At 61.1% G+C, this 12,601-nt stretch overlaps 2 protein-coding genes across 2 annotated transcripts; one reads left to right on the forward strand and one right to left on the reverse strand.

Annotated features, from left to right (window-relative positions):
- Positions 1 to 5,837: 5,837 nt before the first annotated feature.
- On the reverse strand, positions 5,838 to 6,253 carry TRAVEDRAFT_52224 (uncharacterized protein; the record flags this gene model as incomplete). The annotated part of the gene is made up of 3 exons (XM_008044665.1): positions 5,838 to 5,849; positions 5,907 to 6,029; positions 6,137 to 6,253. 3 exons carry the CDS (start codon positions 6,251 to 6,253, stop codon positions 5,838 to 5,840), a joined length of 252 nt encoding a protein of 83 aa, XP_008042856.1.
- Positions 6,254 to 6,984: 731 nt separating this feature from the next.
- Positions 6,985 to 9,714, forward strand: TRAVEDRAFT_74546 (uncharacterized protein; the record flags this gene model as incomplete). Its single annotated transcript, XM_008045070.1, has 9 exons — positions 6,985 to 7,096; positions 7,160 to 7,442; positions 7,500 to 7,796; positions 7,848 to 8,490; positions 8,549 to 8,575; positions 8,629 to 8,798; positions 8,847 to 9,148; positions 9,270 to 9,277; positions 9,341 to 9,714. 7 exons carry the CDS (start codon positions 6,985 to 6,987, stop codon positions 9,046 to 9,048), a joined length of 1,734 nt encoding a protein of 577 aa, XP_008043261.1. The 3' UTR covers positions 9,049 to 9,148; positions 9,270 to 9,277; positions 9,341 to 9,714.
- Positions 9,715 to 12,601: the final 2,887 nt, after the last annotated feature.

Consider the following 12,601-nt stretch of genomic DNA (forward strand, 5'->3'; position numbering starts at 1 on the left):
CTGGGGAAATAGATAGCAGGAGGGCAGCCGGCGGCAGGGACTCGCCTGTCGTTGGTGAGCACTTCAAATCGGACAGGCGGACATCAAGTCATTCTCTCGCAGCACACACGCGCACACGACCTCGGCGCACCGTATACATGCATACTACGCAACAAGACCGCCCCGCGCGCACTCGTACAACACTCAGAAAGACGGTCGACCAGCTAGGCGCCCACGCAACACCCACAACACTGCCGCGTCCTTCGAGCTGTCCGCCTTGCCTCCTTCTACACTGCCACTACCTGCCGACGCCTCGCTCCCTGAAGGTCGCTCGCTCGCTTGCAGCGCTGCGCCCCTCGCTCGGACATGCTCCGCTGGCTGCTGGGAGCACCCGCTGTCCCGCTGGGTGCCTAATAATATACCGGTGAGTCTCTGTTGCCAAGTCGAAATCCTGCCACTGACCTCCTGCTCGAAACCTCCTGCCCCGCCAGTACGTCCTCGATGATCATATGCAAACGCGCCCATCCGCTGTTCTGTCGCTACAGCTTCCAGCTGCGCTGGTCGCTGTCCGGCCGCGATGTCGCGCACGAGCGGTCGTGTTTCCCGACGTCTCCCATCGAATGCTACGCTTCCGCTGGACCATGTTAGCGGTGTAATACGCTGGCAGTCCCGTCTCGCCACACGCGATTTTCGACACTGGTCGCTCGGCGGGCGAGACTTCAATACGGTCTTGTGCTCGGTGTGCAGCATATGGGCCCGGGAGGCGTTCGGGAGGCGACGGTGTCCGCCAGACTCCGTCGTCTGGGGAGTTGCAGACATCATACAATCCTACGTGTGTGCTCACCTCCGGTTGCATGTCTTACACCCCGATACCCATCCGACCTCCCCCATCTCGTCCTGCCCCGCACCGCGCCACCGTTGTGGGGTGTGAGTGCCCCTGAAGGTGCGCTCTGGCGGACACGAAGGTCATCATGCACGATCCAAGGCGGCGGATGTCTTCTGCACACGCCCACAGCCACAGGATTCGGCGTCGACCTGGTGCACGCCCACCAAAAATCGTACGGAGAATGCAGCCATTGCGTGGCCTCTCCGGCGCCTGATGCCATAGATCTGGAGCTGGTCTCCCCGCTGTGACCAGCACTCGGCTCTCCATCAGCCGTTCCCGTCTTGTGCGGGCCTTCCCACAATGTGCCGTCACCTCCGATACAAAGCACTCACCTGCGCCCTCGTCTTGTGCTGTGTCTGCTCGGCAGTATAGACGGGATGTTGCGATCGACACGCCATGACATCGGTCGACCAGCATTAGGACGAAGGCAGTGGAGCAGCAGGCAGTGAGCGGAGAAGACATGGAGAGGATGTGATGAGGGTGGCAATGGGACGGGGCAAACGGGGTAGTCCCGGGATAGCAAGATATCTGTCGGTCTGTCCGCTTAGCACAACGTGATGGAATGCCTTTCCCATCGGTCTACTGTTACACATAGGCCGAGTCCTAGCGCTCGCTCTCATGGCTCGCTTCTCGTTCCAGGGGTTCTCCGCCGCCGGGCTATCCGGCGAGTGCTGATGCCTGCCGCAGCCAGCACGGCACCTTTGCCGCTCACGTAAACTCACGCAAGATTCTGTTGCCCACTCTGACATAATCAGCAGCGGAATAGGGCAGGGAGGTGCGACTCCTTCAACTTGCTCACCCCGGTGCTCTTCCTCGGCCGACCTTGAATTATTTTATTGCCCACAATGTCTGCACTGCAACTTGTCCCGCTTCAAGCCTTGTGCTCGATATTGTCCACCTACACCCTATTGTGCATCACTGTCATTCTCATCGTGCTAGAACCCCGTCCCGGCTCACCAGTGCTGCTCGTACAGCCACCGTGTGGCCCGGAAGCAAGACTTGTAAATCATTCTCGGAGTCGATGTGCATACACCGCACAATTCAGATGCCCAGAGGCTCCGCCAGGAGGTGCATAATGTGAGCTAATTGTGCTTGTGTGATGAATGTGCAAAATTCGAGGCTCAAGCGGGCCGTACATCGTACAGAAAGATATGTCAGACGTGGGCAGTCGATCTGAAGATCTAGGGGTGAGTGCCTGATTTGGCAATTGGCGTCGTTCGAAGCGCCCATCGCATGCCCGGCGCCTGCGACTCCAAAAACCTGAACTTTGTGTTCTATTCCTGCCTCCCTCTGCCGCTCTCTCGCCACATGATACAGAAGACCTGAAGAATCATTCATTTGGGACCACTCGACTCGATCTGACAGACAGTGGCTGCGCTATGTACTGCTGCACAATGCGGCCCACTCAGGTCATCACTGTTCCCTGCCTGTCTCGCCGTTTCAACTTTCCCCATGGTGGCGGGGTCCGACGGGAACTTGCCTAATCTAAGATAAAGACAATTTTGCTGTATGCTGATGGCAACGGGAAACAGGGACATTCACCGCTGATGCTTGCATCAAGTTCGCTTCACGCCTCTCCGGGTCCCGGATTTTACGGCAGTCCCTCGGTCCACTTCACCGGCAACCCGCTCTTCTGCGTCCGCATTCTGTGGTACGAGACCCACCTCTTTCTTGGATGCTCACGTCCTGACTATGGCGCAGTGAAGCTGCACCAGGCTGGCCCGGGAGAGCAGCCAATTTTGGCACTAGATGTACGCCATACGGTGCTTGCAGTGATCTCCGGAATCCGTACAGAGGGCGAACTTCGGGCGAACGTCCTCGTGCACTAAGTCACTGGGAGCGCAGAGCCGGCAATATTAAATTCAGTCATTGCTTCTCCCGCCTGGAATCGCTGATGCCGGAGCCTGCGCGCCTCGCAAACTGCGGCCGCCGTCTCCAGAGTCTAAATCTGTTGTTATGGGTTACGTTCGCAGGTGAGTATATTTTTTTGGTCACCTGGTTTTTGACTGATGTCTGTCGGGAGGCTGCAGGCCCGGCGGCTCGGATGCACTGGCATCAGTGGGTGTCTTTGTCTGGACCAATTCCATGTCATACAATTACCTGTATGCACGCCACCAGAAGCCGAGTCTAGACGATGCACATATAATCAGCCACTAAGACGGTGAGTGCGTTCCTGTTCTGAGGCTCCAATTACAGCGCTCATCCTCTCGACTCGGATCTCAATTGCAGGCGGCCGGGACAGACCCAGAGATCGGGCTCTGTTGCACCCGCAAGCGCACCCGGTGGTCAATCTTATGGCATAATCCCCACCGTAAGCGTGTACTTCGTGCTGCGGGCCTGCACACCTAGCAACCCGTGGAAATTGACCCCGTGCACGTTGGTCTGGGACGTGTCCCGAGCTGTGTAGTCGGGTGTGGACTCTATCATTATGCATCACATTTATGTCACCGCCTGACCCCGCCAAGCGTCCAGACTGGTTTGAACAGTGCCTCGGGGTTGTGCCCAGCGGCGGGCCCGCGTCCCTTGTCCGGCACACGCACTAAACAGACAGGGCTTCCGCTGAACCGCGGCCTGAGTAGCATCGGTCGCGGCGCCCGGCGCCGGAAGAGTGTCCGAGTCCCGCAGTGTGACATGCAGCACCACTGCGTGTGCACCGTCATCCCGAAGTTGCGAAGGACCTGGACAGTGAGCATGAGGGACTGCCACACGTGCGGTAGCGACTAGTGTGGCGGACGTGACGCCGCCGGTCGATAAACTGACCTGCTTTGCGGTGGGTTACCGCGTCCGTGACACGCCGCTGCAGCCTCGCAACGCTGAGCCGGCCGACTGCAGCCTCATCGGCCTGAGAGAGCCGGCCTCGCGCCCGAGTCAGTGGCGGGGCAGCTGAGCAGGCCTGTGGGTTTGGTACCGGCACACCGAGCGGTGGGCCCCGTGCGCCGTGAAAGAGCAGACTCGGACTCGGACGGGGCGCTGGTCACTGCGATATGTGATGTGCGTCGGGCTGTTCGGGGCTACCCTGAATTCAACTCGGAAGGCAGTTTGGCCCATGGATATCAATGCAGTCGTGCTGTTTAATATTAATGGGTGTACACGCCGGCCGCGGCGGCTCGGGGACGTGTATTGCGCAAGGGCGGGATCTCTGAGTGGCATGCGTCGGGGTGTGCATACAAGTCGTGCTGGGTATAGACTATTCACGGCACTAGAGCTTTACTGAGGTCGTCACTTGCACATGTCCGCGGGGCTCTTCATCGAGCAGCGCAGAATACATGGCTCCGCGGTCGTACCGACATCCCGTGTCAGTGGTACATTGGGATTACGCGTGCACTCCTCTGCCCGACGGTCCGCACGCGAGATAGACAGCGCAGACGTCGCGTGGCACGTCCTGCTGCGACCCGAGTGCCGAGTGCCGCCCCTGCCGCTCTCTCGAGGCCGCGTCCGCGTCCGTGAGGTTCTAGACGGGACACCACCGCCACCACCGCACGGTCTGACATATCATGAGCTCTGCGGGCGCAAAACGGACGTGTATTGTTCATTCGAAGTATCGACTACAGCTCGCGCGGACGCCGCGTGCACGCAGGACAGAGGCGGGCCAATTCATGTGGCTCGTGCAGGGCGGCAGGGCGCGGCGGTGCGTAAGTTACTGATATGAGCACGCCCGGGTTGGGGTCGTTTCCACCGCTGCGCATTCGCATGCGCAAGCCGCAAAGCCGGGGTCGTCGCGGGCCGTACCTTCTCAACCGTTCGCATACGCGGACGGCGCGTGTGCGGGTCCGGGCGCGTCGCCCCGCGAGCCCATGTGGGCTGGCCCTGCGAGGGGAGATCGGAGGGCCGCGGCATGCAGCGTGCAGCGGGCGCGGTGTGGCGCCACTCGGAGTTGGGGCGAGCATGTGCGCACGGCGGCGGAGGAGGCGGCGGCGCGTACCTGTCTCTGGGCGGCTGCGCCCTTCGCACAGCGCGAGCGCACCAGTTGTGTGCTGAGATCGTTGCCGGACGCGGTGTTCTGGGCGCGATGGGGTTGGGGGCCCCTGGCTGCAGCCGGATGCGAAGCGGCGTCAGCGGGCGACGCACCGCGTTTCAGACACGCGGACGGGAGCCGCGGCGGACGGACTCGGATTGCGTGAGGGCGGTGTGCGCGGCCGCGTGCGAGACCCGCGTGTATGCGACGTCTGCATCCCGCGGGGAGCGGGGAACGGGGCAGCGGGGAACGGGGCAGCGGGCGCGATGCATGCGAGATTGAGTGAGCGGGCGCGGGCACGGCGGAGTGCGAGCGCGGGGCGTGGTCCAGAGTTGTGTGGCAGGCTCGGTGCGCGCCGCCGCACTCGTAGGCTGTGCTTCATAGAGGGTGGCTGTTGGGGTTGGATGGCGCGCCGACGCACGGCCACCGAAGCACCGCCGTGGTCAAGCGGGTCTGGTGCTGGCGACGCGACGAACGGCTCTCATTGCCGATGTCGACGTGCTGCTAGCAGGGCCGCACCGCGCCGCGGCTTCCGTGAGAGCAGCCGTGTCACGATGGGCGATGCGCGTGTTTCACGATCCCCGGGGGCGCGGCGGATGCACGCACTCTGTCTCTTGCAGCCCACCACCCCACCATGGCCGACGAGGCAGGGACCGGATTGAGGGCGGCGTGCATGGCACGGTAGACAGCCGGGGGAGCGTGGTCGGGCTTGCTCTTTGGTAGGGCGGAGCGGGCGCAGGGGCCGGATGTTGTGGGGGCAGCGGGCTTCGGACGGGCGGGTCTCTGTGCGGCGTGCGCGAGTGGCCTCGGCTGCGTTGTGTGCGCCCTGGATGGGATAAGCGAAGGGAAGCGGGTGCAGAGGGCACGCACCGAGACTCGTGCGGGTAGCGGGCTCCGCATGGTTCGTGCGCAGCGCTGGCACACGGGCAGGCGAGGGAGATGGTGATATATAAGGCGGGCCGAGGGGTGGAGGAGCGAGTACCACGGCTGTATGCGTCCCCCTTTCACTCTACTCACTCACGGGAAGCTCTGGCGACAGAGCGCGTCAGCTTGCTGGCCGGCGGTACGTGCCATTTACTGACTGACTTCATGCACTGACGTCGAGTGCAGCAGCACGGCCGGGGTTGCGGATGGCGTCTTGTGAGCGCGAGCCTGGGCCGATGTCGTGCAGGAGGCGTAGGCGTAGGCCGGGTTCGAGCTGGTGGGGGCCTGTTTGTAGCCATTAGACGAATGCTAAGCGCTAAGGAGAGGAGCTGGACGCGGTCAGGTGACGGAGATGGCGTGGAGCGACGTGCGATCGGTGGTGAGCGACGCACGATGACGTAGGGCGCGGCGGCGGAGGCTGCTGCGGCACGGTTGGACTTTGCGCGGACGGGGCCGACGGAGGGCCCGGAGCCTGCGGGGATGCTCATGCGCTCGAGGAGAGAGGCCATGTTGGCGATGAGAGACGAGAAAGAGGGGAGATAAAGGAGGAGGCTCGGGATGGGATGGTGGTCGTCGGGAGCGAGGCCACTGCCGCTCGCACATCCTGAGCCACCGCCACTCGCCCGCTTTCTGTGTGTGCTCCTGCTTGCGTTCTTCTCCCACGAGCGACAGACGCCCATAAACTTTCATCGTCTGTGCAGTCCTCTTTTCCTCTTGCCCTTGGAGCCGTCGTGCGCTCAGGTCTTTGCGTTCTTTCTCGTTATCGCACCTGTATCCACATACTCTGGATTGATCTGGCTGAGCCGACACCTCAACGTAGTCTGTGTAGCCGTGTTTCTGGTCTGTTATCTACTATGCACCTGCACCAATCACTCGGAGGACTGGAGCGAACTACTCCAAGTCGTCAAACAGGGCCGTTAGCCACGTATATTTCAACCCTCTACCCCTCTGCCCTCGTGCCAAAGACTCCATCGGCCCTGAGAATACGGTGATACGACCTCGCAAGCGCTGCACGCCGCTACTGTCCGTGGCGCGCGCCCAGAACACGCTTACCCGCATTGTGCGCGCGACATCGTGCGCGCAGCTGGAAACCCGTGCTAGTTTATCGATGGCGCCGATGTCGGGCGGTGGCGCTCTCGCGCTTCCTCACTTTGTTCACTCCAACCTTCTCCGCGGACGGTGTCCTAGGATCCCCGCGCTTTGACCGGCTCACACCGGACCTCCATGAGGAACACCGAGCATGTCCTCGAACGCGAACAAATCAAAGGAGGAACAGTCCTCGTCTCGGGAGCTCAAGGATGCTCAGGACGCTCTCGACGGAGCAGTTCAGCCTAGCGAGCCTGGTCGTGCGGGTAAGTACCGATTCCGACGACTACTCTAACATACCTGCCGCATCTCGCTCACGCCGCGCCCAGGCAGGCTAGAGGGGGAGTTCGTAGATAAAGTGAACGCAGCAGGACAAGCTAGCAGCAGTAGCGATGGCCTGGGCGTCCTGATGGACGGCGTGAACGGCCTCGTGGAGAGCCTGCCCCCACTCGTCCGCGCGCTCGACGCCGTTGCACAGATACACCCGTTCCTTGCCCTTGCCGTGGGCGCGTTCAAAGTGGTGGTCGAGCTGGAGGCGAAGCGCCGCGACAACGACAAGAAGATCAACCTGCTGTTCCTGGAAATGCGCAACATGATGGCCGCGCTTCTGCAGTGCGTTCTTTGTGACCCTCGTTCGCCGGCCTTGCTAATCGACTCGCACACGATTAGACTGCAGGGCGTCCGCACGAACCATGTCGGCCGCGACGGGCTCAGCATCGGCGCGCGCCTCGACGACCTCATCAAGAAGACGGCGAAGGACATCAAGGAGTGCGCCAACGCGTGCGACACGTACTCGCGCAAGCGGCTGCTCGTGAAGGTGCTCAAGGCGCCGAGCTGGGACGGGACGCTGAAGGAGTACATCCAGCTGTTCAGCGACCGCAAGGGCGAGTTCAACTTCGCCATCTCCATCCACACCGGGCTCGGAGTCGACCGTGCGAACGACAAGCTGGACACGCTGATTACCAAGTACGTAGTCTGTGTACTGCGCGTGTTCTGCGTACTGACGGGTCAGCACAGAGTGGACGTCGTGATCGCGTTCTTCGAGAAGACCGCGCCGCGCGAACAGCGCGCTCTGGCGGAAGCCATCCGGCAGGAAGGCGGCGCCCAGACGGTGCTCGGCAAGTCCGACGTCCTGCAGGAGCTGCTCCTCAAGGAGCAGCAGTTCGAGGCGGCCGGGCTGCCCTCAACCGAGGCTGCCCCACCCGGATACCGCGTGGAATCAGGGCTCTATGCTCGGAGGCGCTCCGGCGCGGGGCCGGGTGCGTACTACTACTCGCGGGCGGCGGAGAACCAGCGTGTGCGGCGACGCGTGGAGACAACACGCAGGGGCGGAGGCGGGTACCGGTACCGGCCGAGCTACAGCCCGCCGCGCCGAGGGAGGGAGCGGCCGTATGCGTACACGGGGCGGGAGGAGTGGCCGGAGGAGGGCAGGGAGGGCGCTGAGGAGGAACGGGAGGGCAGCGTTGAGCTGAGGCGGCTGATGCAGGACCTGGCGGACGAGCCGGCGGTCGCGATTCGCAAGAATCTGGTGTGGTTCGCGCGGAAGTTCGCGATCCAGCAGCGGGAGATCGTGCTGGAGATGACGGCGGTGGTCGTGCATGAGGGCGACCGGGTGATCAGCTCGGTGCTTGCGGGTCCGCATGAGCGGATTATCGATCCGGTGAGCTCGTTTTTTCTGCGTGTTCAGGGAAAAGAGCATCGGCTTACAGTATTCACAGGACCTGTACGAGATATGGAAGGACATGGTGAGGTCTCGTCGTCGTGCTTGGTACCACATGAGGGCTAATGGGCGGCGTAGCGGTGGCGCGGCATCGTGAAGGCACGACATCGGGTAGGACACGTGTGGTGCGGCCTCGTGGGTGGGGGAGTGCGACGGCCAGGGGAATATCGACGGACTCTGGCTCTGGGGAAAGAGATGGTAGGAGGGCAGCTGGTGAGGGGGATGGGGCAGGGACTCGCCCGTCGTTGGTGAGCACTTCGAATCGGACAGGCGGACATCAAGTCATTCTCTCGCAGCACACACGCGCACACGACCACGGCGCACCGTATACATGCATACTACGCAACAAGACCGCCCCGCACGCACTCGTACAACACTCAGAAAGACGGTCGACCAGCTAGGCGCCCACGCAACGCCCACAACACTGCCGCGTCCTTCAAGCTGTCCGCCTTGCCTCCTTCTACACCGCCACTACCCTGCCGACACCTCGCTCCCTGAAGGTGGCTCACTCGCTCGCAACGCTGCCCCCCTCGCTCGGACATGCTCTGCTGGCTGCTGGGAGCACCCGCTGTCCCGCTGGGTGCCTAAGAATATACCGGTGAGTCTCTGTTGCCAACAGTCGAGATCCTGCCACTGACCTCCTGCTCGAAACCTCCTGCCGCGCCCTCCTGCCATGCACTGGCCGTTGCCACTCCCGGATCGCGTCGACACATCCACAGCTGTGACCGTAAGTGTCAGGGGCATCTCGGAAAACTGCGCGCGCATGCTCACACGTTCCCGGTCCCGCCAGTACGTCCTCGATGATCATATGCAAACACGCCCATCCGCCGTTCTGTCGCTACAGCTTCCAGGTCCGGCTGCGATGTCGCGCACGAGCGGTCGTGTTTCCCGACGTCTCCTGTCGAATGCTATGCTTCTGCTGGATCATGTTAGCGGCGTAACACGCTGGCGGTCCCGTCTCGCCACACGCGATTTTTGATACTCCTCGCTCGGTGGGCGAGACTTCAATATGGTCTTATGCTCGGTGGGCAGCATACGGGCCTGGGCGGCGTTCGGGAGCCGACGGTGTCCGCCAGACACCGCCGTCTGGGGAGTTGCAGACATCATACAATCCTACGTGTGCGCTCACCTCCGGTTGCGTGTCTTACACCCCGATACCCATCCGACCTCCCCCATCTCGTCCTGCCCCGCACTGCGCCGCCGTTGTGGGGTGTGAGCGCCCCTGAAGGTGCGCTCTAGTGGACACGAAGGTCATCATGCACGATTCAAGGCAGCGGACGTCTTCCGCACACGCCCACAGCCACAGGATTCGGCGTCGACCTGGTACGCCGCCGCCCTCTGCACGCCCCCCAAAAATCGTACCGGAACGGATCTGCCGCTGGTCTCCCCGCTGTGACCAGTACCCGGCTTTCCATCGACCGTCCCTGTCCTGCGTGGGCCTTCCCACAATGTGCCAGCGCATCCGATACGAAGCACTCACCTGTTGCCCAGTGGGCTCGAGGCCTGTGAGTCCGCCACTTCTGATTCGCTCTGGCACTCTGTCTCCCGTCCGGCCCCCCTGTGAACTTTGCGTGGACAGTAGCCGCCGCACACATGTGCATTCTTGTACGATGCGGAGGCGGCTTTGTACTAACCTTGCTGTCCTGTCTTGCCTACCTAGCAGCGGCCCCGACTCATCTATCAGATGACATGCCTCATCTCCGTGCGCATGTCGACTCACCTGTGCCCTCGTCTTGTGCTGCGTCTGCTCGGCAGTATAGACGGGATGTTGCGATCAACACACCATGACGTTGGTCGACCAGCATCAGGACGAAGGCAGCGGGCAGCGGAGGAGTGGGCAGTGAGCGGAGAAGACATGATGGAGAGGATGGGATGAGGGTGGTAGCGGGGCGAGTGGGGTAGTCCCGGGATAGCAAAATATTTGCCGGTCTGTCCGTGTAGCGCAACATGATCATGATGATGGAATGCCTCTTCCATCGGTGTGCTGTCACACATAGGCCGAGTCCTAGCGCTCGCTCTCATGGCTCGCTTCTCGTTCCAGAGGTTCCTCGCCACCGGGCTATCCGGCGAGTGCTGATGCCTGCCGCAGCCAGCACAGCACCTTTGCTGCTCACGTAAACTCACGCAAGATTCTGTTGCCCGCTCTGACATAATCAGCAGCGGAATAGGGCAGGGAGGTGCGACTCCTTCAACTTGCTCACCCCGATGCTCTTCCTCGGCCGACCTTGAATTATTTTATTGCCCACAATGTCCGCACTGCAACTTGTCCCGCTTCAAGCCTTGTGCTCGATATTGTCCACCTACACCCTATTGTGCATCACTGTCATTCTCATCGTGCTAGAACCCCGTCCCGGCTCACCAGTGCTGCTCGTACAGCCACCGTGTGGCCCGGAAGCAAGACTTGTAAATAATTCTCGGAGTCGATGTGCATACACTGCACAATTCACATGCCCAGAGGCTCCGCCAGGAGGTGCATAATGTGAGCTAATTGTGTTTGTGTGATGAATGTGCAAAAGTTGAGGTGCAAGCGGGCCGTACACCAAACAGAAAGATATGTCAGACGCGGGCAGTCGATCTGAAGATCTAGGAGTGAGTGCCTGATTTGGCAATTGGCGTCGTTCAAAGCGCCCATCGCATGCCCAGCGCCTGCGACTCCAAAAAGCTGAACTTTGCGTTCTATTCCTGCCTCCGAGGGCCGCTGCCACTCTCTCGCCGCATAATACCAAAGACCTGAAGAATCATTCACCTGGGACCACTCGACTCGATCTGACAGACAGTGGCTGCACTACGTACTGCTGCACAACACGGCCCACTGTCATCACTAGGCTTCCCTGCCAGTGGCAGATTGTCTCGCCGTTTCAACTTTCCCCATGGTGGCGGGGTCCGACGGGAACTTGCCTAATCTAAGATGAAGACAATTTTGCTGTATGCTGATGGCAATGAGAAACAGGGACATTCACCGCTGATGCTTGCATCAAGTTCGCTTCACGCCTCTCCGGGTCCCGAATCCTACGGCAGTCCCTCGGTCCACTTCACCGGCAACCCGCTCTTCTGCGTCCACATTCTGTGGTACGAGACCCACCTCTTTCTTGGATGCTCACGTCCTGACTATGGCGCAGTGAAGCTGCACCAGGCTGGCCCGGGATAGCAGCCAATTTTGGCACTAGATGTATGCCATACAGTGCTTACAGTGATCTCCGGAATCCGTACAGAGGCGAACTTCGGGTGAACGTCCTCGTGCACCAAGTCACTGGGAGCGCAGAGCCAGCAATATTAAATTCAGATCTCGCTTCTCCCGCCTGGAATCGCTGATGCCGGAGCCTCCACGCCTCGCAAACCCCGGCTGCCATCTCCAAATCTGTTGTTACGGGTTACGTTCGCAGGTGAGTATATTTTTTTTGGTCACCTGGTTTTTGACTGATGTCTGTTGGGAGGCTGCAGGCCCGGCGGCTCGAATGCACTGGCATAAGCGAGTGTCTTTGTCTGGACCAATTCCATGTCATACAGTTACCTGTATGCACGCCACCAGAAGCCGAGTCTAGACGATGCACATATAATCAGCCACTAAAACGGTGAGTGCGTTCCTGTTCTGAGGCTCCAATTACAGCGCTCATTTTCCCGATCTCAATGGCAGGCGGCCGGGACAGACCCAGAGATCAGGTTCTGTTGTACCGGCAGCACAACCACACCCGGTGGCCGATCTTATGGCATAGTCCTCACCATAAGCGTGTACTTCGCGCAGTGCGGGCCTGCGCACCTAGCAACCCGTGGAAATTGAAGCATACCCCGTGCACGTTGGTATGGGACGTGTCCCGAGCTGCGTAGTCGGGTGTGAACTCTATGCATCGCATCTATGTCACCGCCTGACCCCGCCAAGCGTCCAGACTGGTTTGAACAGTGCCTCGGGGTTGTGCCCAGCGGCGGGCCCGCGTCCCTTGTCCGGCACCCACACCAAACAGACAGGGTATCCGCTGAACCACAGCTTGAGTCGCATCGGTCGCGGCGCCCGGCACCGGAAGAGTGTCCGAGTCCCGCAGTGTGACATGCAGCA

This window comes from Trametes versicolor (genome assembly GCF_000271585.1).
Source record: "Trametes versicolor FP-101664 SS1 unplaced genomic scaffold TRAVEscaffold_11, whole genome shotgun sequence".
Lineage (NCBI taxonomy): Eukaryota > Fungi > Basidiomycota > Agaricomycetes > Polyporales > Polyporaceae > Trametes > Trametes versicolor.